Source organism: Aristolochia californica, unplaced genomic scaffold, assembly GCF_029961685.1.
Source record: "Aristolochia californica isolate CCGP_79_NKW_82.1479 unplaced genomic scaffold, dmAriCali1.0.hap1 SCAF_4, whole genome shotgun sequence".
NCBI classification, from domain to species: Eukaryota; Viridiplantae; Streptophyta; class Magnoliopsida; order Piperales; family Aristolochiaceae; genus Aristolochia; species Aristolochia californica.
In genome coordinates, this window is record NW_027182103.1 from 45,446,709 (window position 1) to 45,472,757 (window position 26,049).

Here is a 26,049-nt window from a genome sequence, read left to right on the forward strand (position 1 = left end):
TCCTCTGCTCCAGTTCTCTTTCTCGGCGAATTATACATTACAAACAAACGCCAGGAAAAAAAGGGGCCAGAGAGAGATAGAGAGAGAGAAAAGGAGAGAAAAAAAGAAAGGGAAGGAACTTGTATTCATTCTTACTTATATATAAACCATCTTGGTGATTACATTCACTGTTGCCTGCATTTAATCGAATCGCACTCGGTGACTAATGGACGCCTGTTTTTAGACATTCGTGAAAGAGAAAGAACACGGGTGTCTGCAATCCTTCGTTTGTCTCTCTCTCTCTCTCGTTAAAATCTCTTTAAACCCTAAAGGTGGTTTGTGGTTTCTTCTTCTCTGTGGGGAGGGGGAGAAGGAATTTTCAGTGTTGGGTGAGGATTTCTGAGGGGTTTTTGATTGCGAATTCATGGCTGCGGTTGCGGAGAATGCGGTGGGTCCCGATGATCAGTTCATTCATCGCTCTCCTCCGATGACTGACCCCAAATCGGAATTCCAACTCGACGTTCGCAAGCTTGTCGATTTGCTCTCTAAGTTGAACCCTTCGGCCAAGGAGTTTTTTCCTTCCTCTTACTCGGCTGATCGTCGATCTCAGAATGATCTCGCTGCCGTTGCCTCGGCTGGCGATCACCCCCACGCTGAGAACAAGGATTTCAGCAGTGATGCTACTAGAAGGGTATTCTCTCGCCCCTCTTGTTTTCCAATTCTTATTTTCAACTTCTCTTTTTAGTTCTTCGAAGAAATCAAGTTTTTTTTTTCTTTTTTTGTAAAAAAATGTATCCATTTTCGGGTGGCTAATTCGACTTCACTTCGTATAATCTCTTTCTATTACCGTCCTTTCTTCTTTTTGAAGATTATAGGATTTTTTTTTCTTTTTCTCTTTCTTTGTTGAAATATCTGGGTTGTTCAATTTATTTTTTCCTTCCTCGTGGCGTGTCTACTTCAATCCTTACTGTTCGATTAATGCATGTCCCTAACCCCGTTTGATCAATGCGAGCAAAATTTTCAAGTTTTCTCGTTCTCCTTTTTCTTCTTTACCTATGTTCTTTTCCCCATTCTCGTGGACTTTGATGAAGGTGTTTCTCTTTCATTTTTACTTCTTCAGAGGAAAAATTACCACAACCAGTGGAGGCGAAGGCTGAACGGGAGAGCGCTTAGAGCAACGAGAGAAGACAGTATTAGACGAACTGTATATGTTTCGGATATAGATCAGCATGTAAGTGATCATTTATACACATTTATAATGCTGTGCATGCCTATTCTTGATTCTCTTCTCTCCATTCAGACTACTCTGCTATTCTGACTGTTCAACTTTGTAAAAATAGGTTACCGAAGAGCGGCTTGCTGCACTATTTATTAATTGTGGACAAGTAAGTTGCCCTGATCGAGATATTATTTCCAGATGTTTCTCTTTTTCTCTATAAATGGGTGTTCTTTCTTATTTTTCATCTAGTTATAGCTTATAAAAATACTCTATGAGACCGGTGCAATTTATCATTTTATTTTTACTTTATTTACTTTCAAATGTGTGAATCAGAGCAACACTCTGTCAGGCGTTGTCTGTGCTCTATGCTCGTGGATACCTTCAGGAAGAATTAAATAGTTTGAGGTTGAATATGGAAAGTAGTTCTTATCTAAAGTTTGGAAAATCAGATATTAAGTGATGTTACAGGCACCGTTTATGGGAGTAAATCCATTTCTTCTGTTGCCATAATTGTTCTGATTGCATTCATCTTTCCATCTTTTGAAGCTTGGTTTAGCAATAGAATGTTGGCTTCCATCAGCTGCCATCATTTCCATGCATTTATGGAAGAGAATCCGATGAACCACACATATAGGTGGCTCAATTTAGAAATTATCAATTCTCTATACAACAAAATAAGAAAAGCAAAGTGCTCCTGCGAATCTTTTAGTTGCCTCTCCCAACCGGCTTCATTAAATTGGCTTTCATGGCAGTTCCATGTAAACTTGGAGCCTGCTGGCCATTGCTATGAATCTGTTGAGGTTTACTGCTGAACTCGATTTTCTCTTTTGGATCCTACTGCTATCAAGGATTCAATGAAGTCGAAGGCCATTCCCTTACTAACTGCTCCTTTCGTGTCACATGGAATTTTTTTTTTTTTCATTGCTACAGAAGGCTACTCTGTCAGGTACAACCGTGTAAACATGGAGCTAAAGAAATGGCCAATTGGGAATGAAGTTTGTCCAGACATTTTCCCGTAAAGTTTGGATATTCATCCCAATCGACTGTATATAGTTGCATACACACTGCCCTATGTAAATGGGTTTATTTGAAGTCAAATTATGTTAACCCTAGTTTTGCGTTCTCCTCCTCTTTGTCCGTCTGCTCCCCTCTTTCTCAACTATTGCATAATTTTCCTTTACAATCAAATTTTGACCATTCTTGTGATTGCTTCACCCTTTTAGGAGAAATCAGGGATATTTAACAGAAGGCTCCCTGTATATATGTAGAATGATATTTTTTGTTTTGAGTCTATGCTTGCAAATAATTTTTGTGATGACAAAAGTCTATACTGGGAGCCATGATTTAATATCAGTAACTTGTCATTTTTTAATTTAACGTCTTGCATCATAGTTTAGTTAAATTACTTGCTCATCTCAAAGAGAAAAGTGGCGGGAAACACCAAAGCTTAGACATAGTGAATATGTGCTTTTTTCAATATGTCCCTTTAGTGGAAACATTTACCATCAGATGTTTAATTGTAAAACAAGACTATGAAGATGCTTTAGGTTAATTGCATGGCTTGACTCGAATATGAATTTGGAATTTCACTTTTTTTATATGGCACACTATCCATCTGAAATACCTCTATCATCCAATTTATCGTTCATGTTATCCTTCTTTGCTCATACAAATTTGTTCATAGTTTCTCATGAGCTAGCCCGTCATTGTTTATATTGAATTTTCCACTTTGATGGTTTCTGGAAGAAGCATGCTCCAGCAGAATCACATGAATGATGATGAGTTCTTGTTTTATCTATATGGCTTCAAGAATGCAGTCTTACACTCTAGAGAACGTACTCTCCACTAGTATGGCTCCTGTCAGCCTTCTTGGCAATATATCTCTTGTTACAATCATGTCCTTATTTGCATCTGCTCGCCTCCCTGTCTACTGTGCCTGTGTGCATCTTGTTCATTTGGGGTCCTATTTGAATTGTTGATAGTGCCTGTAGGTATCATGCCCCGTCTGATTCCAAGTAACTACAAAAAACAGTAATATAATAACTCTGACATGGGATCCTCTTGTTAAGAAACTTAACTTTCCTTCCCGGAAAAGGGACTTAACATGCTTTAGCTGGGTAATTTAAAAAAAGAGCCAATTTCTCCTATTAAAAGTTTTAAAACTTGATACAGTTAATTGGCTTGTGGCAAGTTGCCGATGAGCTGTTTTGAGCTGCTACATGTTTAAAATATAAATGGTCAATTGGATTCTTGTAGGTGGGCTTGCTTCTTAGGGTCGGACTATCTATTTAGTTTTATTTTTAGTCATCACAACAATTTTGAAGAACAAGCCCCACTGCTGACTACAATAATCTCATTGTGAATGTACACATAGGGGATTCTGTTGTGAGATTCGGCAAAATGCATCTGTTACAAATGAAGAGAGCAGGAATACCCTTAAAGAACTTTGACTTCTCCTCTATCAGTCTATCAATTCAATGTTAAGGTTTTATTGTTTCATTCCAGTTTTTCTGTGGACTTTCTTCTTTGTAGTTTTCTGGGCTTTTAGGCAACTGGTTTGGTTGTTTTGTGTTTGAAGTTGCAACACTTGAGATCTATGTCAAACTGGATTGGTGCTGGATATCTTTGTAATACTGCATTTTTTCAAGTATCATGCACATCTTCTGGAGTTACTGCTAACAACCTAGGCTCCTGTGGATCACACTTCTTAGACATTGAACTGGTGATTGTGAAAAATATTTGAATTGATTGTGGAGTTAAAATAATTTCAGTTTGGTAGCTAGCAAATAGAGACTTCCACTTCCAAGAGTAGAGTTTCATTTTAGATGTATGCCATTTTACCCCTTTGTCCATTGTGTTTCTACATCTTGATAGTGGTTGGCTTGGATGTGTCGTATGATTAAGCTAATCTCAGGAACTGCTATAAATGTGTTATTGGCAAAAAGGCCAACAGTATATTTACCAGTTGAGCCTGTTGATGGACTTATTGTCACTCTGTCTGTGCATCTTATTGTTTATATGGTATGTCTTTTCAATCTACATTAATTTACAATTTCAAGCTACTGCATATTTTCAAGAAAACACTGATATCTAATTGATGTTTTCACTCTACTATATCCTCTAGTCTTCATGTGTTACTGTAAGAAACCTACATAATTATTGTTTTGTTTGTCTAAAAATCTCTTAGACCTATCATTCTTGATGTCGACTGCATGGATGTTGTAGACTGAGCGTTGTCTCATCTTAATGTCTTTTGGTGGCTCTATGTACTTGTTGAATTAAGCATTGTATAGCTTCTTATTGTGGGCATGGTTGTTTATGGCGTCTTATTCTTGGTATTTTTTATTTTGCCAAATTGGAAGGGAAAATAAGGGCCCTGATAACCAAACTAGATTAATGGTCTGAGCAAAAAATTTACTTATGATCAAGATTGTGGTGAAATTACTCTGAAGCTTAAAATGTCTGTGCTGAAGGTAGTTGACTGTCGTATTTGTGGTGACCCCCATTCAGTTCTTCGTTTTGCTTTTGTAGAGTTTGCTGATGAGGGTGAGTTGATTCATTCCCTCTTAGTCTTTGCAATTTGAGAGAAAAAACATTTCTTAAAATGACTTTGCATGGTTAACACATATGAAATGTATTCTAACAGAGGGAGCAAGGGTAGCTTTGAATCTTGCTGGGACCATGTTAGGTTATTATCCTGTTAGAGTTCTGCCTTCAAAAACTGCTATCTTGCCTGTCAATCCAACTTTTCTTCCACAGGTATGCACCAGTAAATCTTCTGATTCTTTAATATGTTGTATTTATTTGATGTTCCTTGTTAGAGGAGGGAAATTTCCTTTGAGGTCTTGATATTTATTATTCAATGCAGTCAGAAGATGAACGAGAAATGTGTGCGAGGACAGTTTATTGTACCAACATTGATAAGAAGGTAATTCAATATAATGCTACTGCCAGTGGCTGCCTGTTTTTATCATTTATTTGTTTATCAACTCATGTTTGCTTGACAGATTTTAATTGTATCATGGTGTTGAGGGATTCTTTCTTTCATCATGTTACAGGTTTCTCAAATTGATGTAAAGATGTTTTTTGAATCAACCTGTGGTGAGGTCAGGAAACTGCACTGAAGCTGTTAATGTTTCTTTGTTGGTTCTCAAGTGGACCTTCCCATTTAATAGGCATGTGTGTTCTGTACAGGTTTCCCGCTTGAGGCTCTTGGGAGATCATATGCATTCAACCCGCATTGCATTTGTTGAATTTTCTGTGGTTAGTATTGATAATGTAGTTTTCTGAAATAGATTTGTCATTTTGTGCTGAAAGGAACTTTTCATATACTACTCTTGGCATACTTTTCATAATATCAGACTTCCACATACTGCTTCCAGAATAAATTCATGTAGGCATGGTTAGGTTTTGTTTTAGTTTCCTTTTTTCCTTTTACAGCAAGTGGTATCTTCTGTATTTTTGAGTTTTCTCTTTTTCTTTTTTTGCTTATAGCTGAAGGCATTTGCAGTCGTTCTGCACCTGTTATTTCTTTGTGAATTTTTACATTAATTTGTGCATCCATTTGGAATGCATAGAGGCCGTAATCAATTCATCTTTTAATTAATGCTACATGTCCCAGTTACCTATTTTCGCTTATTGGACCCTGTTAGCTGATGCACTCTTCTTTATTGGGCTTGGGATTGTCTGTTAAATAGTTAACTGGTGGAGTTAGGAGGAAGGCAAAAGTGATAACTTTTAAATTTCTTTTGCTTGCTTAACTAATGACAGTTAAATGTCATATTAAAAATCTATGACAGAAAATTGCTTAAACTTTGAAGGGAGATTGTTTGTGTCTTATACACTGATTTTGTATTTGCTGCTGACTGAGCTTTTGTAGTTTATCCATAACACTTACATTTTTACTGGATGCTACAACTTCTGTTTCATGCAAACGTTAGTTTGATTCGCGATTTAAGCTTTTCTGTTGGTTTCTGTTCACTTTGGCAGGCTGAGAGTGCAATCATCGCTTTGAACTGCAGCGGGATGCCTCTGGGAGCTCTTCCAATCAGGTAGGGACTAGTTAAGAAACAGAAAAACTTTTTATATTGTTTGACTTGTAATCTCTCTCCTTTATGACATTTGAGCGTCTTGTGGATTATGTAGGGTGAGCCCTTCAAAGACGCCGGTGAGGCCTCGGGTCCCAAGGCTGGGGATGCATTAATACTGTGGAGGGATTGAGAAGTGGTTTTGACTCTTAGGAGATCATTTTCGGTGTTGAAGGAAATGGGTAAAATACAAATCTTATGCAACTGAACTTGATCAATCTGTTGTGTTACCAACTTTCTGTTCTCTTCTACTTCAATCCGACCCTAGTGTTGATAATTTTAGAATTAGTTGTTCTACGTAATTCCTGATGTTCTTTCTGAGGCTTATTTATGGCCGAGGCCAATTTCTGAATTTTATGGTATTTGAAGACCGCTGTTCTTGGCCCTGGTTGGTTAGCTCAACCAAACAGTTGTGAGGTTCAATGAAACTATCGTATGTTCTTCTTTTTCTGTAATTATCTGCTCTCTCTCTCTCTCTCTCTCTCTCTCTTTCCCCCCTCTTTCTCCTCCCAAAATTTTATCATAACAGCTGTTATAAGCTTTGATAAAGCGGAGGCAATTGTGGCTCCCAATCCCAAGAGGCGTCTCTGCCTGTGAGTTCTTTCATTGGAACCCAGTGATTCCGACAATGTAACGTGTGAAGCTGTCGGTAAGGATTCAGGATTTGCTGCTGTTGTGACAGCAGAATGTCAATCCTTGAATTGGGTGCCCGTATTGGTCATGACTGACGGTAGGATTCATTTATCGCGTTAATCGTGATTTTCTACTACTGATTTGACCTCCGAGGAGGATGTAATTCTCTGTTTTGAACAATTTTTATGGCAAATGTCATCATCATAAAAACTGAATCCTTTATTTCTCTACCACGTCTTTGATTGATAGCTACGCGGAACCATTGATTTGACAAGGGAACGTGACGGGAACATAGAAGCAATCAAGTAAATTGATGGTCTGAAGATCCTATCTTTTTGACTCTTGTTCATGAATGATGCCCTAATTAAAACATTACAAAAGTTTGCAGCCCCAAATGATTACATCCGTTCAAATGCTAATGCTTGCATTTTTGTCTTCTCCCCTTATGTCATATTACCCAACTAATGGAACAAGGAGAAAAGATGATAAAGGTCGGTCTCTCTCTTTTCCTCTTTTCCGTTTTCTATCCTTAGGCACATGGCTTTATAGCGTTCTTGGCTGTTCTTTGCTTCACGATTTGTCCAGGAAAAGTTTCGGTTTACAGCTTATCGGACCTTTTCTTAAAAACTGATAATTTTGTTCTTTACCATTACTAACGATTCTGTTAATCAAATTAATACTTCCTTCGAATCTACGGCAATTACTACGCGAGTATCAGAAATTCTCTACCATAAATTTTTTTAATTTTTGTGACGACAAAGGAGACGTCGGCGATAGAGACCGGTTTAACAGTTTAACCGAGTGAATGAACAGGATGACAAACTTTCTGCTTTCCCTCTCTCAAAAGGTTGATCCCGACACTAAAGCATTACCCAGAGAATACTCTTCTTTTTGGTCGTGAGAATACGCTCAAATCTTGGTCCCTTTCCTCGCTGAAGGAAGCTGCAGATGTAGATTCTTCAGAAGAGAGAAGCTTTCAAGAAGCTCTTCCTCCTTAAAAAGAGCAAAAACGAACCAAAAAATTACTGAATTAAGGCCTTTCAGTTCATGGCTGAGATCACTGATTGTTAAATAAGAGCCAGGACTCCATCTGGAAAGGATCCCATACTGATGGTACTAAGCTGAGGGAATAAAGCGGTCTCCTGCTGCTTGCGCGAGAAGGAAGACTGATACCCACAAAGGGTCGACGTTTTGCTTTCTACTTGTATATGGTTTGATCAAAAAATTTCTTTCTTTCTCTCCCTTTCCTGAAACATCAGCAAATTAAAAAAGAAAAGCGATGAAAAAGGCAGGGAAAGCGAGTCTAATTTTTATAAGAACAGGCCTGCGTTCTACATTTCCACGTTCGAAAGTGCAATCCACTCCCACTCAATCTCCAGTGCCTTCGGCTACTGAAACCGGTGCTTGGATAAACTATGTCACCGAGCGAATCATATGAAATATATATTCCTCGAAAAAGAAAAATCTTATTATTCTTAAGACTAAAAGAGCTGCTACGAACAACAACCACAACGCCCTTAAATAAATATTTCGGCAGAGACGCTAAAGGCTTATCCTCTTGAATCAAATGGGGAGGAAAAGGGATGAACTGCGTTTATTTCAGAATTCGCGATGCTAAAGTGGGGTACAGTTAAATTCGACAAAGGCAAGGAGCACCAACGGTGCAGTATTAAACTATGTCAAAGGTTGGCTTATGGAACCCCAGTGAGTCATGCAGGACAAGAAAGAAGATCTGAGCGTAATGTTCTTCTAAATTCTTCTCTCATGGGATGTCATAAAGTGAAGCTAGCCATGGTTTAAGCTCGTGGCGTGATTCTTATTGCACCAATCATGGGAGATAAATCGAGAAGGCACAAATGCAAAAGAATTTCTAATGAAAATTTTGATCAAACGAAAATGATTCTGAGAACTTTTTCTCTGCTGGGATAAACGAGGGAAACTTAAGATCTTTTCTGGATTAGAGATGCTCACCCCATTTTTTTTTTTTTTTTTTTTCTTCACTGGTTGCCGAAAGACCGATCAAACAGGAAGCGGCAGACCTCTTTGTCCTTCCCACTTTTGGGTCTGAAGAAGTAAACATTGGGCAATTGCTCACCTTCTTTGAATGCAATATTAAAATATACTAACTTTTCATTTTCATTTGACTGTTCATATAAACAATAGTACCCTAAATTAGGAGAAAAAAAAAAAAAAAACTCAGCTGTAGCTTGCTTTCTTCCAAAAAATATCCACAAAATAACCTGTTGGTTTTCTCTGTTTTCATTTTCTGGTTTCTTCTAAACTGGCCGTCTCATTAAAGCTTGGAAAGTCAATAGATATACAAATACCCAATACCACAAGCTGCCAGTTCCCTTGCTTGTTGCCTGTTTAACAATAAAATCCGTTCCGGAAACGGGAAAAGAAAACAAAAAACGAAGAATCAGATAGTTGAATCCACTACTATATCATTGTAATTGAACTGAATACGTTACAAGAATTTACAGGGTGTCTCTGTGGGTATTTAGTACAAGTGTAACCGCCTACAGTCTCCTCAGTCCTCAGCGGTGTTCTCGTTTTAGTTTTTTTCGTTTACTCAAAAGAATTAATATTTTTTACTTAGCTACAGAAATAAAGCTTAGAGAAAGAAGAGAAAATCTTCCTAAGGAAGTACCTGAGTCGCAGAAGAGGTGAGAGTAACTGAAGCTGTGGAAGTCGACTTTCCGATGAGGTCAACATTGTAAGCCATGGTTCCATCTGGTTCGTACAGCCCATAGTTCCTCTCGGAGTTCGGCCCGGGCTTCATATCTTCGTTAAACAAAGCGAACACATAGACTTCTAGCCTCTGGTGAGGCCTCAGAGGTGTCCCTTCACTGATCATCTGTCTACGAAACAAATTCCGATTATACATGGCTGCATTCTCGACAGTTGCTCCGATTTCATCTGGGTCACCTTTGGACGGCCAACCCGTCTCTGAAACTCTCACTTCCACATTTTGATAGCCAATTCTAGCCATGGCAACGATCACCGAATCAACCTGAGCGTAAAGCATATTGTCGTAATGTAATCTGGTGTAAGGGTCCACCATTCCTGAATTTGGGTTGAAGAGCACGTAATCCAAAGAAATTTTCGACGGGGCATCCTTGTATGCAAAGTATGGGTAGGCATTGATCCAGAACGGGGCCCCTGTCTCCTCCAAGAAACTCAAAAGTGGTGCAATTACTCCGGTGAGGTTGCTTCGGAACGATCCGGCGGACGGCGGGTAGGAATTTTCCAGGACGGCTAATGAATTAGCAGTTGAAACGTGGATATACTTATCGAGGCCTAGTTGAACGAGTGCCTGGTGAATGCTTGCCATTGCGGGTACTAGGTTGGACATGAGAAGGGTGTCATCGCCGGTGAATATCTCGTTCCCAACGGCGATGCCGGTGATGTTGGTAGCGGGGAAGTACGGTTTCACATTTGTCAACACCCATTGCAGCGCTTGCGACTGATCCATGACCTGGTTCATCGCTTCATTGGAAACAGTTACGATGAGTTCGACGCCTGAGTTTGCAAATGCGGTTAGAACTTGCCGGTTCGTGTCATAAATTCTTGTTTTGGAGATCCTGAGGGAGTTCAGCAGAGTCAGAACTTTCTCCGGAGGCGGCAGATTGTCGGCGACTTGGCCGTAATTGATGCCCAGTGCCGTTGCTCCTCGTAAAAAACCGAGTTCTGCAAAATTAAACGTACAGAAGGATTGATAATTTAGCAAAGAAAGCCGAAATGGACACTGGTATCGACAAGAACCAAGATCCAACTGAACAGATGCCAGTATCGAAGATAACAATGAAAACAATGTGGATTAATTAGCAGCAGCACACACAAAAAGAAAGAAAGGGTACCTGATGACAAGAAACAGAGTAGTAGGAAAATGTGGAAGACGGTAGAGTAGAAGTTAATGGTAGCCATGTCATGAGAAAGAGAGAGGGAGTTTGAGAAGGAAGGAGGAAAGAACTTATAGAGGTTAGCTGAAGAGAAGTAAAGAAAATTGAATTCTTTTCTTTCCTTGTCTGCAAATTTCTCTTTAGCTTGCCTTGCTGATGTGGGCTTAAGAAGAGACTCTTCCCTGCTGGCCTCGTTTTAAATGCTTAGTTTCAACTTTTGTATTCTCTATTTCCCTCTCCAGGTGACGGCCTCTGTTTGCCCAACCATCACACCGACCTGATAAGCAGATCATCAAGATTAGACCATAATACCCTCAGAAGTTTCTTCGAAAGAAAGAAAAGATTTTTCCTACATTTGGCAGATCCCTGGACGATATCATTAGCAGGACTACTTTTCCTATTGATTCCAAAAAATATACAGAAAGGAACCCTTTCCTTTTGGTAATCTCTGGTTCAAAAGTGCAGAAAACACCATCTTAAGAATATGGCTGTGGGTTTCTTGAACCGTATAATCAGGCCGTCTATTCATTTGGATCTTATATGAACATTCAACCCTGATTTCATGTTATAGGAAATACATATCTTTAAAAAAATCTAAAACATTTAAGATAACCCAGTTAGATTAGTCGCAACTGGCAACTAGTAGTGAGATACACTACCATTAATCAGATAATTTTTTTAATTGCAGAAAATGGTTTCTCCCCTAAACTTCCTTTTTCTCGACTCAGACAAGGAATTTGATAAAGATGTTGCATGATCAATCGTGGAGGGAAGAGTCTGTGAGAGAATCCTTTTACGGGAAGACAAAGAAAGCATGTAAATTCATCCCATTTCGTGAATTTCGGAAGCAAAAACACGATCGGAACCAGATGGTTTAAGGAAGAAAGCTGGATCGGATAACGAATGGAATACGTGGTGATGGGACGTAAGTATAAGTTTCCTTATCCACACTTTTTTGCTTTTGATTTGCTGAACAAAAAGGTGCTTACGTTTCGTCAGCTGTAATCGATGCATTGAGCCAATCTAGCTTACATCCCTCTCCTCTCTCCTCTGCCTTTCACAGTCCAATCGTAACTCTTAAACAAAGAAACCATATCATGGGTTTCAAAGGAAGTGGTAAAGGTCGACGATGAAGGCCTCTTTTTAGTGGAAAGCATGAACCTCTGCAGCCAAAGGCTGGCTTCAAAGTCTGAACAAAGACATGCGACTTGACTATGTTTTTATGGATTGAATGGATAGAACTTTGGAGAGTTATCTGTACCAAACCCTCTTGTTTTCTTCGATCTTTTCCATCGCTCTGTCACCCACGTAAATATGTTTGCATGGTGAGAGCCTTCACACCCACATCGCCGGCGGTGAGGTTTCAACACGCGTCAGCCATTACAAGATGAAGAAGATTAATGGAAAGTATCACAAGTATAAAAATTCGATATGATTATTATAACAAAGCACGTATAGTTATTTTATTGGATAATCTGATACTTATCACCTGACATAGCAAAATACTGATACGGACAACAATGTTTGTTGGTTGATTCATAATTGATTCATAAAGAATCCTCAAAAGGGATTCCACCCATTTTGTGGAGATACCTCTTCTCTTTAAAGTCTTTCTTTCTCGAGCTATTTGATCGTTCTGGGTGCTCCATGTGAAGTATGCAACATTTGCCACAAAAGTTCTCTATATCATAAAGCTACCAGATTAAAGCGAACTGACTAAGAATGTCATGGGCAGGAGGAGTCCCATTTGAAGAAGAAGAAGGACCCACCGCTCGGAGGGGGGAGGGGGGGTGGATCCTACATTCTCCGCGCTGCAAGGAAGAAGCAGGGGCACATGAGAAGGACAAAGAAAGGTGACGCGAACATGCACGAACCAGAACATTCGCAGCAAATCCTCTCTCCTTTCTGTCACAGAGCTCGAAAACTTTTCCATGGCCAACGTGTCCACGTTAGATGGTCAATGCTTTTCCCCAAAGGAAAAGAGAGGTTTGCGTTGGAAAGCAGATGCCTTCCCGCTAAAGATTAAAAAGACGATCATAGTTGTCAAAAAGATACAGAACACCAAAAGCTCTCTCGCTCCATCGGCATTCCGCACTCCTCTTATTGCTTCCTCGTTTCGCCTTATCAACACCCATCCCCGTCGCTGCGCTTCTAAGCCTCCTCTCGGTTATCGGATTTCAGAATCTGGGTAGAGTTTCCATTCAACTCACGAAATCGAAATATAGAAAATTAAGAGCGATCAGTTCTCCTTTATCCTCTGCTTTCCCAGATTTCTGTTCATCGACTCACCCAGGAAGAAAAAACAAGTTTCTTCAATTGAAAACAATGTTTAGAGTTTATTATGCGACCACATGTCTCCAGTAGAATTGGGGTTTGATCACTTTGATCTGTTTTGAGGTTTGTTATAGATCCATGACTGGATCAGAGTCCTATTTGTTTATTACTTGATCTTGTTGAATATATGTCACAGAGGATTAGTTTTCATGAGCCGGACGTGGATGGTCCACTCCAGCCATCGCCCATCGGGTTGGACCATCCCTCCTGTAAGAGTCACCATGCAAAAAGTCAGAGTGGACGGTTAAAAGCAAATATTTTCTAATGCACTGTTTTGCAAGCCATTAATGCGACAGTAGGATGAGGTGGCCCCACCAAGGTGGGCCGTTCTGGAAAAGTCATCCACGTGGATGGGTCCTACCAGCGTCGAGTGGGTCTCCTTTTTGCCTATGTAACTGTTCGTCGACTTCATTTTTTAATTTTCTATTCGGCCACCAATCATGCTTCTACGAGCATTTTGATTAACTTTGGTTGTTCAAGATTCATGGTTCTTTCTTCTGGTCTTTGGCTGAGCTTTTGAGACCTGGCATAAAACCCATCTACCAGGGAGTCTATGTTAGCGTGAACTATCAAATAGAAGCAAAAATAATTCACTTATGGTAGCATGAGTTGATCAATTATGATTTCTTTCCTGAAATCAAGAAGAACAATATGTTATCTTCCAAATTCTCTCTTCTTGTAGTATGAATACGTTATAAACCAAATAGAAATTCATTGAAGAAAAATAAAAGAGAGTTTTGTTTCATCATGGTACCAAAGCAGGCTATAGAGAGGATGAGGAAATCATTTTCATCCTCAGATCATTCTCCATCTTCTCTCCATCTTCTCTCCATCCTCTTGTGTGATATTCAGAAGAATTTCTCAGTGATCCTACTGCTTGTCCTTGTACGGGTCCCCAAATCTTAAAAAAAGAACCAAATCGTGGCAAGCCACTAAATCAATACTCCTACATCTTAAAAAAAGGAGTTCACGATACCTAATTATGAATTACGTGTCTACCAAATATTGTCAGAACCTCTTAAAGCCTTTGTGCATACAGTATCCTCGTTCAATATTTCCAATGGAATTCAACTAATCCAAAGTGGGTTCAAGCAATAAAACAAGAAATGGAGACTCTGCAAAAAAAATAATACATGGACTTTGGTCTCATTTCTGAAAGGAAAGAAAAAAATTGGGCACAAATGGTTCTTCTCCATTAAGGACAAGGCAAGTGGCTCCATCGAAAGATATAAGGTGAGACTTGTGGCGAAAGGGTAGACACAGACATACGACATTGATTATCAAATACTTTCTCGTTAGTGGCAGAACTTAATACCATTTGAGTATTATTGTCCCTTGCAGAAAACCTAAATTGGTTGTTGCATCAGTTTGACGTAAAGAATGTCATTCTTCACCGTAATCTTGAGGAGGAGGTCTACATAAATATCCCACTAGGGTATACTGCATCCTCAAAAACTAAAGTTGTGTGTAAGTTGTAACGCACATTATATGGGCTAAAACAATCATCTCGTGCTTAGTTTGGTTGGTTTAACTCGGCTATGAGAAAATATGGCTTCAAACAAAGTAACTCATACCATACTCTATTCTTGAAACATTGACTTGGAAATGTTATAACTCTAATAATCTATGTAGATTACATGATCATTACAAGGGATAACATGGAAGAGATCTTTAGAATACAAGAAAAATTGATATATGAATTTGAAATAAAAAATTTGGGAAGACTCAAATATTTTTTGGGAATTGAAGTAGCAAGATCAAGAAAAGGTATATTTCTATCTCAAATGAAATATGTGCTAGATTTGGTATCACAAGCAGGATTACTAGATTGTAAACTTGTCCACACTCCAATTATCCAAAATCATATACTTGGAGAGTATGCAAATCAGGTACCGGGTAATAAAGAAAAATATAAAAAAGTTAGTTGGTAAGATAATATTTTTTCCCATACTCGACCAAATATTGTTTATATTGTAAGTATAATAAGTCAATTTATGCATTGTCCTGGTAAAGATCATACGGAAGTTGTTTTTTGGATTATTCGTTATCTAAAGTCCTCTCCAGGAAAAGGGCTTATGTTTTCCAAGAATTATCATCTAAACATTAAGGGTTACACAAATGCATATTGGGCTAGAAATATTGTTGACAGTAAGTCCACCCCAAGTTATTTTACCTTCGTAAGAGGGAATTTGGTCACACGGAGAAGCAAGAAGCAAAAGGTAGTGTCATTATCCAGTGTTGAAGTCGAGTTTTGAGGAATGACCTAGGTTTTTTGTGAATTATTGTGGCTTAAAAGACTGATAACCAAGATTGGATTTGATCCTAGTGGTGAAATAAACTTGTTTGTGATAAAACAATCATTGATATTTCTCATAACCCAATCCAACACCATCGAACCAAACACGTTGAGGTGGATAGACATTTCATCAAACAAAATTTTGAAGCCAAGATAATTCGATTTCCATTTGTTAAATCTGAAGATCAACTAGCAAATATACTTACAAAAGTTATTTGTAACAAAACCTTCTACAACTCACTTGACAAGTTGGGTATGTCAGATATTTATGCACCAATTTGAGGGAGTATTAGTGTGAGCTATCAAATAGAAGAAGAAAATAATTTACTTATGGTAGCATGAATGTTCAAAGAGAAGTTGTAACGGATCAATTACGATCTGTTTCCTGAAATCAGAAAGAACAGTGTGACATCTTCCAAATTCTCCTCTCTTCTTGTACTATAAATACATTATAAACCAAACATATATTCATTGAAGAAAGATAAAAGAAAGAGTTTTGTTTCATCAGTTTGTACCCTTGACACATGCGGGTGATCATAGGGCTGGTATAAGGTTTTCTTCAATATAATGGTGCAAGAGATCCTATCACAAATAGGATACAACGATCTCTCAAAGATTGCTTAGATCAAGGTATCGAGTTTGATCTTCATTAAGTTTGGGTTAACTAGATATAACCCAGTTGTAATAGAATATTAAAGAAAACGTATCGTCCATGTAAGTTGGAGTTGAAGACATGTCTCCATGGTTTTATGAGAATGGAAAAGTCGAGTGATGGACTTGCATTAAAAAAACAGAGAGAGAGAGAGAGAGAGAGAGAGATCCAAGGGAATTTTGTTCATTGTATCTTTGCAATGAGAGGTCTTGCACGTTTTAAATTATTAGTTAGTAAGGCTAGGTGAACTCCTGAACGGGGCTGAACTACTCTAGTGCACATCCATGAAAATAATGCTATAAGTATTTTTTTTTTGGTTACGACATAACTTAGTGTCAGTTTAGTTAGGCTTGATTTTGAGGAATCAACAAGATGTTTACAAAGTGATCACAATGTTCCGTTTAGCCAAATTGGGTCTAATAACATGCCTAAATTATGTGACCACGGAAGTATTTATAAGTTCAAAGGGTTTTACCGTTAACTTGTTATAAAGAAAATGCATCCCCCATTACACATTGGAGAAATACATCTCATCTAGATAAATAGTCACTTATTTTGTAGATATAAGAAATACATTTCTCATGGTGGTAATTCAACAAAGGTCAATGTACCTTATTAAATTACATCAATAGGAGGATATGTTGGCTATTATTCCCTTCAATGGACATTGAAAGAGAAATCAACTAGATATAAACCCTACATTAGTAAAGTCATAATTATTTTTATATAATAATTATAAGACATTTATTTGAATCCATTAATTCAACAATCTTTCTCACTTGGTTTCAAAATCACAAAATCCATCAATTTTCAAAACCATCAGCACACGTGCGTGAGAATAATATACCCCAAGTATTATCATGAATAATATCAGGTTAAGAGTTTGTTATATATAAAATGTTGATTTACAGCACAAACTTGTCTGTAATTTCATGTCTTTATGTTATTTGGGCGTAAGAAGATAGCTTGACTTAACAATCAATTACATGAGACGAAATTAACCTTTTCAATTTGTCTTTATCTTTTCCTTCTTCTCGATCAATCCAAACTGACAAGCGTTCTGGACGACGTAACGAACGACCCTTTCCACTCATCGTCACCAGAACATCTAGAGCTGACCAAGCATCACCATTTATCCATGAGGCATGGTTGACAGCCACACAGTTCTGTCAACAAGTCTTGCCTTCACATGCGTCGGTCCCCGAATTCAAGCTAACCCTTGAATCATCGAAAATATGCCCTACAATGCCTACAGTAACCAAGATATTATAGAGCTTCACCAAAACTTTCAAATCAATTAACTGCAGGTACCCGCGTACATTGCATTACTGAGCCTTACTTGTCAGTCCATCAAGAGTGTAATTCGCACTCTTAAAGATTCACAAGATACATACGATACGACCACAGAAAAAAAAAAAAAACAATGGCAGAAAGCGGTGTCGGAACTCATGAATCGGCCCAAGGACCAAGAAACTCGTAAATGGCCGGTAGCGCTAGCAGCATTCTGTTTAAGTCTTCAGACTGTAGATGACCTTCTACCGGAGAAACTTGTTCACTCTTGGCTTTCTTCTTATCCAGTATCGCAGCTTCAGCAGTGCTGTCCGTCTCCGCACGGGAGTTCCTCCCAGTGAGGCCCTGAACAACAGATTTGAAGCTCTGGGCGTCCGTTTCGATGAACTCAGTAATGATTATCTTCACTTTAATCGGATCTTTCCCCTTGCTCGGCATGGATGACGACATAGCAACTATGGAAAGGGGGAAAAGGAATGTGGATCGACGCCTGGCTTTATTCTCTTTTCTAGCTCTAGCTCCGGGCCGCAGAGATGTCGCTTCAGTTAAGTTCGTTTACCTCAGCTTCGTCAGATTATTATTTATATGCACGAAGGAGGGGCGGCGGAGGAAGATGCGGGGCAGAAGTAAGGACGCTGAAGCTTGACTGTATAGACGCTCTCTTCAAAGACCTGGACACCATCAAAGACCCAAGCTCGCGATCGCATACTCCGTAGACGACCAAACCAGTCATCAACTTGCTCCCGCTGGAGGACCGTGAACCACTCGAAACATTTGTCACTGGTCAGGAAAGACGACGCGAGTCTTCAATAACTTTTGTCAAGTTGGGAATAAATTTTAATTGGATAAATTAGAAGTTATTGATGAGGCACATAAGTTAATTTTACATTTTACATTTGGTCACCACTCAACTACGAGTCAAAATGAGTTAAAAGGCATACCTCTGTTTTATTAAGTCAAATCAATAAGTCAGTCTAACCGAGTCAAAGCTCTTTGAACTCGATCAACCAAACTCAATAAGAGTTTCTCCGACTAACTCACTCTACAATTAAATTGCGGTTCCTGAATGGAAGGAGAACCATCAAAGAGACACGGACTGACGGAAGACTTGATCTAACATTTTTTCTCTATTTTCTACTCAGTTAATGTCAAGAATGAATAAGGCACACCCTTTCTTCCTGGACTTGATAAACGAATCAGCAGTTTAGAAAGCCCCAACAAGCAACAGTTTCTGAATTTTCGTTATGAAAAGAAATGAAGAGGACCACACGCCTCAACTACCATGAAGACGCAAATTTGTATCATATGCCTTAGTATATAAAAAAGACTTACAGCATATCAAAGAGAAACTGTTGTTTTATCCGCGTTTTGTAAGCATTAGTAAGGTTTCAACAACTATGATGCAAACATGTAAAAGCTATTTACTGGTAAACTTTGCCACTTAGAAAGCAAATTAAGGTTGAACCCCAAAAAGAATCAGAGATTATTCAACTCCCAGCAGCGGCCACCGAAAGCACCAGTCTGTTTGCTCCATGCCCTTCAACTATACTTTTGACTGCACAAATTGACAAAGAAAGATGTACTTAACAAAAACGACTTTTGACATAAAAATGTGGCTTACAAGCATAGTAAATAGATATATTTCACCAGCAGTGAGGGTATCTCTATTGACAACCTGACTGATCAAACAAGACTTTTTTAAGTCGATCATGGAGGCTACCTGACCTCAAAATTTTCAAGTCTTCAAAACTTCAGTCACAAAATGAGTCCCAGTCCCCCTATATCAAACAAAAGGACTTACTGATCGTTATCTTCTTTATGATATCCCAAGTGAACCACAAGAGGAAAGCTTTAGAAATAATTCTACAAATATTAAAATTTTTATTCATGACACAACAGAGCATATATTCCAAGGTGAACCAAAAGAGGAATGCTTTAGAAACAATCCTCCGAACGTTCAAAAATTTATCCATGACTTAAAACAGCGGGTTAATGAAAAAATAAGATAAAAGAGAAAAAATGAAATAAACATAAATCACTTCGCTGGCTCTGACAAGTCTAAATTGAATGCTTTATACTGCAAATCACCTCCTCAAGCAGGCAAATAAGAAAATGAGGAATTTACAACCAACAAACATAACTTAGTCATCTTTAGCCTTTGATACAACTAATTGAGGTCGTCCAAGGTATGAACTTTTAACATGATCCACTAGATAAGCGAATCACAAAAAAAAAAGGCTAAATGGCAAGGCGAGATATAATTTAGATTGCCAGCATATCCAGGAGAATTAGTAACCATTCAAGTTCAAGCAAAACAATGGGGCTAAAGAAGTAACACGAGTGAAAACTGAGAAGATGCCCAGTTTTTCCTTTTTCTGTCAACTTTTCCATACAACAAGCGAAATTCTTGGTAAATTCAGGCAGTAGAATACAGTTAAAGCACCACATAGTACAAATGGCTCCTAGCCACTATAAGTTAAACACCTAGCGTTCCCTATTTTCATGCACATAAACTTATACTTTAAATGGTTGTCTACTCTTTCAGGAATCAAAAATGAAAAATATTAAAGTTTCTCTCTCATAATGAATAATATTCTCTATCCAAACTACCACATTGCAATCCTTCACATACTCCTCTTCCAAGAGACCAACATATAAGCATCCTAAAAATCACATTAATATTGAATTATCCAAACCAGCCTACAACTAAAAATGGATGCTACTTAGTGAGGCAAGAGAAGCCATTTGTAATATTCTCTGTCACAAACTAATGTTATGAGGATCAATGCAATCAACTTGTAAAGAAAAGGAAACCCTGTATATATTATTTTAAAGGAGAAAATTTTCTAATAGATAAAACAAACCAATTGGGACTAACAGAGAAGCCATTGGATACAAAGACCATATAATTTAATTTTCTTGAGTTTAAGGCTTCCCCTGTTTGTTGTCAAGAAGTTATTAAAGTAGATTTCTCTCTTGAAATGCCAAACAAGACGCAAATCCAGCTACAACCAATTTTCTTTTGTCTTGAAGACTTCAAACAGCTATTAGAAGTACTTGTGAATCAACTGTCAATAACTTATTTGACCTATGAAGAGAATAATGCATCAATCAAAAGAATACAAAATGAAAAAAACAAACAAACAAAAGCTTTCAGTTTTACTGTTTTAAGAAGCAATCAATGTGAAAGGCTCTTTTTTTTTTTTTTAATAAGAGAACAGCAGTTTTTAACTACAATACTAACACCTCAGTAGACAAGATCCTCGTTATTAAAGATGGTAAGCTTAACAACCAAAAGCTGGCCCTTAGGCATACTTAATGGCACAATTGTACTACGAGAACTCAAATAATCACCAGCACCAACAACTACTCAAACTAATGAAACAATATTTGAGTATTGATCAAATTGAAAAACAACAACATGCACATGAAATATTTCCTCAGTTGCACACTATCCCTACCATGAAACACTATCATTTCTTTAAATCCTTCATTACATTTTTCATAGCTAGATAGAGTTCAATAGAATATTCTAAAGCTAGCTCTTTAGTCTAGCTAAAAATAACATAAAAACAAAGAATCGAAAAATTACAAGAAAAGACCTGCAGGTACCTGGGATTACATATAGTCCATTCCTGGATCAAAAGAACCTGGATCGAAGGACCCCTGCCAATTAACCAAAAAACTAGAGCCAAAGTTAGGGTCATCGAACAGTTAGAAACTAAAAACTAAAGAAATAAGAAAGTACGCACAGGATCACCACCGTCTTCCCAGCTTGCTTGACCCACACCCCCTGTGCCACTATCTTGCCAGCCAGTTTGATCCAAGCTCATTGTGCCACCATCTCGCCTACGTGGTTGATCAACATTCATGGTGCCGCCATCCTTCCAACCAGCTTGATCCACACTGCGCTGACCCTACCATGAACCCATGACATATCTCCGAATTAGAGCCAGTAATTTAAAAGAATTATAAATGTGGTTTCAAGAAACTGCAGAAACGTTGAGAACTGAAGTACCTCTTCCATCTACAAGCCGAACAACAACCATGCGCATCATAGCAGAATGCAACAAACAAACTAGGTTAATCAAAGCAAATAAAAGCCTAAAAGACAGAGTATGACAAATTTTATTTATTGAAGTACCAAGACCAGACCTTCCTGTAGAGGTGCAAATAAAGCTTCAGTGGCTCAATATAATCCTCAAACCCTAACGTTGAGATCGCCCACAACAAATCCTCACCATTGATAGTCTTCCGCTTCTCTTTGTTACACTTTTCGCTTGCCCTGCATTATTTTCAAAATTTTCCTTGTCGCAGAAGCTCCAACGAAAAAAAAAAAAAAAAAAAAAATAGAAATGCGAGTAAACCAAATAAAAACCACAGTAAAGGATAGAAAAAAATACTCGCTGGTGATGAAGCCGATGAATTCAGAAACACAATACTGCACACACTCTTTGGCGTCTTTAGCTATCTTCCCATTGGCTGGGATGGCTTTCTTCATGATCCGACTTATGTTGGCGATAGGCAGGAACCTATCTTGATCGCGTACAGCACTGGACTGCGCATTGTGATCGCCAGAGTGTCCGCTGTCCGGGCTCCCAGGAGCGCCGGCTTCCGCCATGAAACCCTGGAATAGTACGGTAACATTATGCAATAGAAAGAACGAAAGTAATCAAGAAACCAACACTCGCTCTTCGACTCAAACTACTTTTGAAGAAAGCCAAGAGCACGAGTTTCTTGGATTCGATGGGTCTCTGTGCACTCTACCTTGGAACGTGAAATCTTACAAAGAAAAAAGAAAAAAACGAGGAGAGAAGAAGAGAAAACACAGGGCGTCGTCCTCGTATCTACGCCGTTACTTTTCGGTATCGAAATCTACTCTTTATGTATCGTATATAAGATAGAATAGTAAAAAAAAAAAAAAAAAATCGGTAGAGTTGATAGACTCTAAAAGAAAATTTTGGGGGTTGGAAAAAACTCCGTCAATCGAGGATGGCTCCAAAAGTGAAGACTGTAAAGAGTTATAAAGCCATTGGTCCGTTTTTGAGAGAAAAAGGGTGTTTCGAGAGAAAAACAAGGGAAGTTCGGTGAGTTTGTTTATTCTTGAGCCTTTGGAGGCCTTTTAAGTTTTAACCTTAATTTTTCTAATTGCTTCGTCTGTGTCGATTAATTTTTCTAAGATTTACTACCACTTTGTATGACAACATGGACATATGGAGCACTATGAAAGACATATGGAGCACTAATTGCCTCTTATGTCTACTGGTGTGGATTGGTTGAGCATGGTCAGTCGGATAGCCTTTGTGTGCGTCTAACCCAAGTGTTTGTTGGCTTAAGGTCTTCTTTATATGATCAAATTTTAATTTCAATTTCTTAAGGTGATATTTGACTAGATTCAAACTTGGACATTTTGGTTTATTTGTAAATAGTTCTATTTCTTAAACTTAACAATGCAATGTTCAATGGAAAAATAGTCGTTTCTAGTTATAGTATATGTTTTTAATCTTTTCCCTGTGTCTAATGAAAGTCTTACTCTAGTTGTTGAGAATATTGGTCTCAAAATCCCCATTGAAATAGTTTCGATGATAACAAATATTCACGTTAATAATGACGTGTAATAAGTATGTTATGCAGCCCAAAAACCCTTAAAAGAAATTTCCGACTTCCAAGTAGCAAGAAAATATTTAAAGAGGGAACAAGGAGTTCACAAGGCCTAATAGCACTTTTGACTTAGTAAGAAATGGAAACAAACAACGAGACCTAAAGATGTTGACCACTCTAAAGCAATCGACCAAGATAGTCGACCACTTGGGAATAGTTGACTATATTTGTTTATAAAATATTATCATAGGAACCAAAAATGAGTTGACCACATGGCGAAAAGTCAACCACTCTTTTGTAAAAAATTAAAATTTCAAAGTAATTGACCAAGATCCAAAAGCTATAAATCTCCAAATCTTGTAAGTAACCTACCAAAATATTCAATAGTAAAAATAACATTTATTGATTAGTTTTTCATAATTTTTAGACCTAGTTTTTACCAACTTATATGAAAGGACAAAAATAATATCCACTCATAATGGCTAATTATTTTAACATAGAAACATGCTATTTAACACTATCACAATGAAAAAAATAAAACTCACAAGAAAATGAAGCTTGTTTTGAGAAGTTTTAGCCTCTTTGAACTTCTACAAGAAAATGAACTTCTACTAGCAAAATATATTGCTAGCAAAAGTCCAAAATTCGTTGAAATAAGTTCTCCCAAAAAAATCATTGGCAAAATTCGCTTACACATTTCCGCTAGTAAAATTTATGCCAGCAAAATGGTAAATTCACTAGCAAAAATTAAAATATCAACCAACAAGTCACTAGCAAAGAATTTAAACCTCTATAGTGAATTCCAAATTTGGTGGTAGAGGGTATTTTAATAATATTCATATTATGTGTTTCTTTCCTAACAAAATTTTGAATTTAGTAGGAAAAGCATAAAAAATTGTAATTATAGTTTTTTAAAATTAATATTTTTCCTTTTTTAAAATTGTTTAATATTAATTGAATTAATAAAAAAATTAAATCAATTTAAAAATTATTATATTGAATTATAAAAAATAATCAATTGAATATATATATATATAAAATTAAAATAATAAATTTAATTATAAAATAAAATGTATATGACATGATAAATATATACAATAAAATCCCTTAAAATTTTACAACTTATATGAAAAACTAACCAATTGTATAAAAAAAATTAACAAAAAAAAAAAAAAATAGTGGCCAGATTTTCTACTCCTAGTAGCCAGATAGCACATTAGGAAGTTAGTCTTCAAGTTTAATCTGTTTTGTAGTCTTTCTATATCTCTAGACCGAAAAGGGCTTCTACATTTTCGAGTACTCAAGCTTCAATCATTTTCCTTGCAACCCCCAAGGTTCTTCACCCTTCTTCACCAGGTTGAAAGATAAGGACAACATATCTTACCTTCATCAGTATGAACTCTCTCATTCGTAATACGAAGGAATTGCATGAGCTAAGATATTGGAGAGATCAAAGTACATCTAGTTTGAGACACTAATTTGGCTTAGGAATTAGGATCAGTAGGATTTGTTGACATTTATAAACAGTATGAGAGCTATTCAAACAAAAACTTGGTAGAAAATTTTTCCAATAAAAGAGATGATCAAAATAACATGAGAAATAGATACGTTGATTCACAACAAAAACCAAAAACCCAACGAATAACATGAAGATCTAATCCCTTTGGAACCAAACATGAATTTTTATGAGAGTTTATAATTGACTTAATTTTCAATTTTTATGAGAGCTAAGATATGGCCAAGATTTTTTAAGATTGAATTTGACTCATTCATTGTATGTGAGTTGTTGTGTGATTAACTACTACTCAAAATCTGCATTACTAAGTGCCTTCTTTATTTTTAAAACCACATTGCACATATTCATATGATGTTTTATGGGGGCATTTTAATGGTTTTTTTAAAAAAAATTGATATTTGAGGATAAGATTTCAAATCCAAGTATTTTCGTACTCGTGACTATGAGATAATTGATTATACTTGGTCGAATATACTGAATAGATCTATAATACTTCAAAATACTTCGTTTAAATTCAAATTACTACTTGTCGGTTATACTTTAAAATTAAATATTATATTCTGTTGGTCTATGTGTATTTCTCAACTTGAAAAATCAATACCATATTTACATTGAGCAAAAAATTAAAATCAAGTCATCTTGAGCAGCAAATGCTTTCAAAATAAGCCATTAAGAACTATTTTGTTGTTGATTACATTGAGTAGGTACTTAGGATTGGTGTGCCTATTTGTTTGAACTTAAATTGTTAAATTAGCTTTTTGAGAGGCAAAATACATTGGGCCACATTGTAAGAAACATTGTAAGAAAGTGATCCTTGTAATTTGAGTTAAGCCTTGAGTTAGTAAGACTATTTGTAGCCCATAGGATTTGAGAGAAGTTATTCTGGTGAGGAGTATGGGTTGACAAATTGAGTTTGCTGCTATGTCATCTGTAAGACCTTGTGTAGACAGGTGGTGTTGAAAATTACTTAGTAATTCAAATAGGGTCTTATATTTTCGATCGAGTGACATTAGTCCCTATGTAACTTGCATTGCAATTGGCCTTGGAGATGACTTGTTGTAGAATATGCTATAGGACAATCCAAACTTAGTAAAGTTTCAAGGTGCTAAAACATATTAGGGTTGGACTAACAATCTGCAAAAGGAGTGTGAACCACCTAAAATCCTATGTGTAGTTGGTATGTGATTGCTTCTGCTTATACTTTGATTATTATGTATAAACATAAATTATAAGATTGACCTTTCACTTTTATCCTGTGTAATTGATATGTGGCTACTTTTGTTTATACTTTGATTATTATGTATAAACATAAATTGTAAGATTGACCTTGTACTTTTACTAATTGAAAAGATAAATACACACACACAAAATTAAAATTAATACTAAAAATTAGCAATCCCTTAGGTTTGTTCCTTACTGAAGCTAACACTAGTAACTAAAAATATAAGACATGAAGTTATAACTATCGTATATTATGAATGAAATATGAAATTTCTTCATTCTAGTTTTTATTTTTTTGTCGTCACTTCCTAAAGAAACA

The 26,049-nt window shown here is 37.1% G+C and overlaps 3 protein-coding genes and 1 long non-coding RNA gene across 4 annotated transcripts; 1 reads left to right on the top strand and 3 right to left on the bottom strand.

Moving 5' to 3' along the window:
* Nucleotides 1-6,740, top strand: LOC137962613 (polyadenylate-binding protein-interacting protein 9-like). The gene is made up of 10 exons (XM_068809592.1): nucleotides 1-670; nucleotides 1,100-1,210; nucleotides 1,320-1,364; nucleotides 4,672-4,744; nucleotides 4,845-4,957; nucleotides 5,067-5,126; nucleotides 5,257-5,304; nucleotides 5,393-5,461; nucleotides 6,188-6,249; nucleotides 6,344-6,740. The coding sequence occupies exons 1-10, from the start codon at nucleotides 404-406 to the stop codon at nucleotides 6,399-6,401; spliced, it is 906 nt and encodes a 301-aa protein (XP_068665693.1). The 5' UTR covers nucleotides 1-403; the 3' UTR covers nucleotides 6,402-6,740.
* Nucleotides 6,741-9,100: 2,360 nt separating this feature from the next.
* Nucleotides 9,101-10,845, bottom strand: LOC137963450 (glucan endo-1,3-beta-glucosidase 11-like). The gene is made up of 3 exons (XM_068810570.1): nucleotides 10,779-10,845; nucleotides 9,569-10,608; nucleotides 9,101-9,281 (listed from the first exon to the last, which is right to left on the bottom strand). The coding sequence occupies exons 1-3, from the start codon at nucleotides 10,843-10,845 to the stop codon at nucleotides 9,195-9,197; spliced, it is 1,194 nt and encodes a 397-aa protein (XP_068666671.1). The 3' UTR covers nucleotides 9,101-9,194.
* Nucleotides 10,846-18,610: 7,765 nt separating this feature from the next.
* On the bottom strand, nucleotides 18,611-21,530 carry LOC137962614 (uncharacterized). The gene is made up of 4 exons (XR_011115150.1): nucleotides 21,411-21,530; nucleotides 21,145-21,309; nucleotides 21,005-21,058; nucleotides 18,611-18,947 (listed from the first exon to the last, which is right to left on the bottom strand). It is a non-coding gene; the product is annotated as an uncharacterized lncRNA (long non-coding RNA).
* Nucleotides 21,531-21,541: 11 nt separating this feature from the next.
* On the bottom strand, nucleotides 21,542-22,389 carry LOC137963451 (nuclear transcription factor Y subunit B-like; the record flags this gene model as incomplete). The annotated part of the gene is made up of 3 exons (XM_068810571.1): nucleotides 22,160-22,389; nucleotides 21,796-22,019; nucleotides 21,542-21,677 (listed from the first exon to the last, which is right to left on the bottom strand). Coding segments are annotated over exons 2-3 (354 nt in total), but the record flags the coding sequence as incomplete, so codon positions are not given.
* Nucleotides 22,390-26,049: the final 3,660 nt, after the last annotated feature.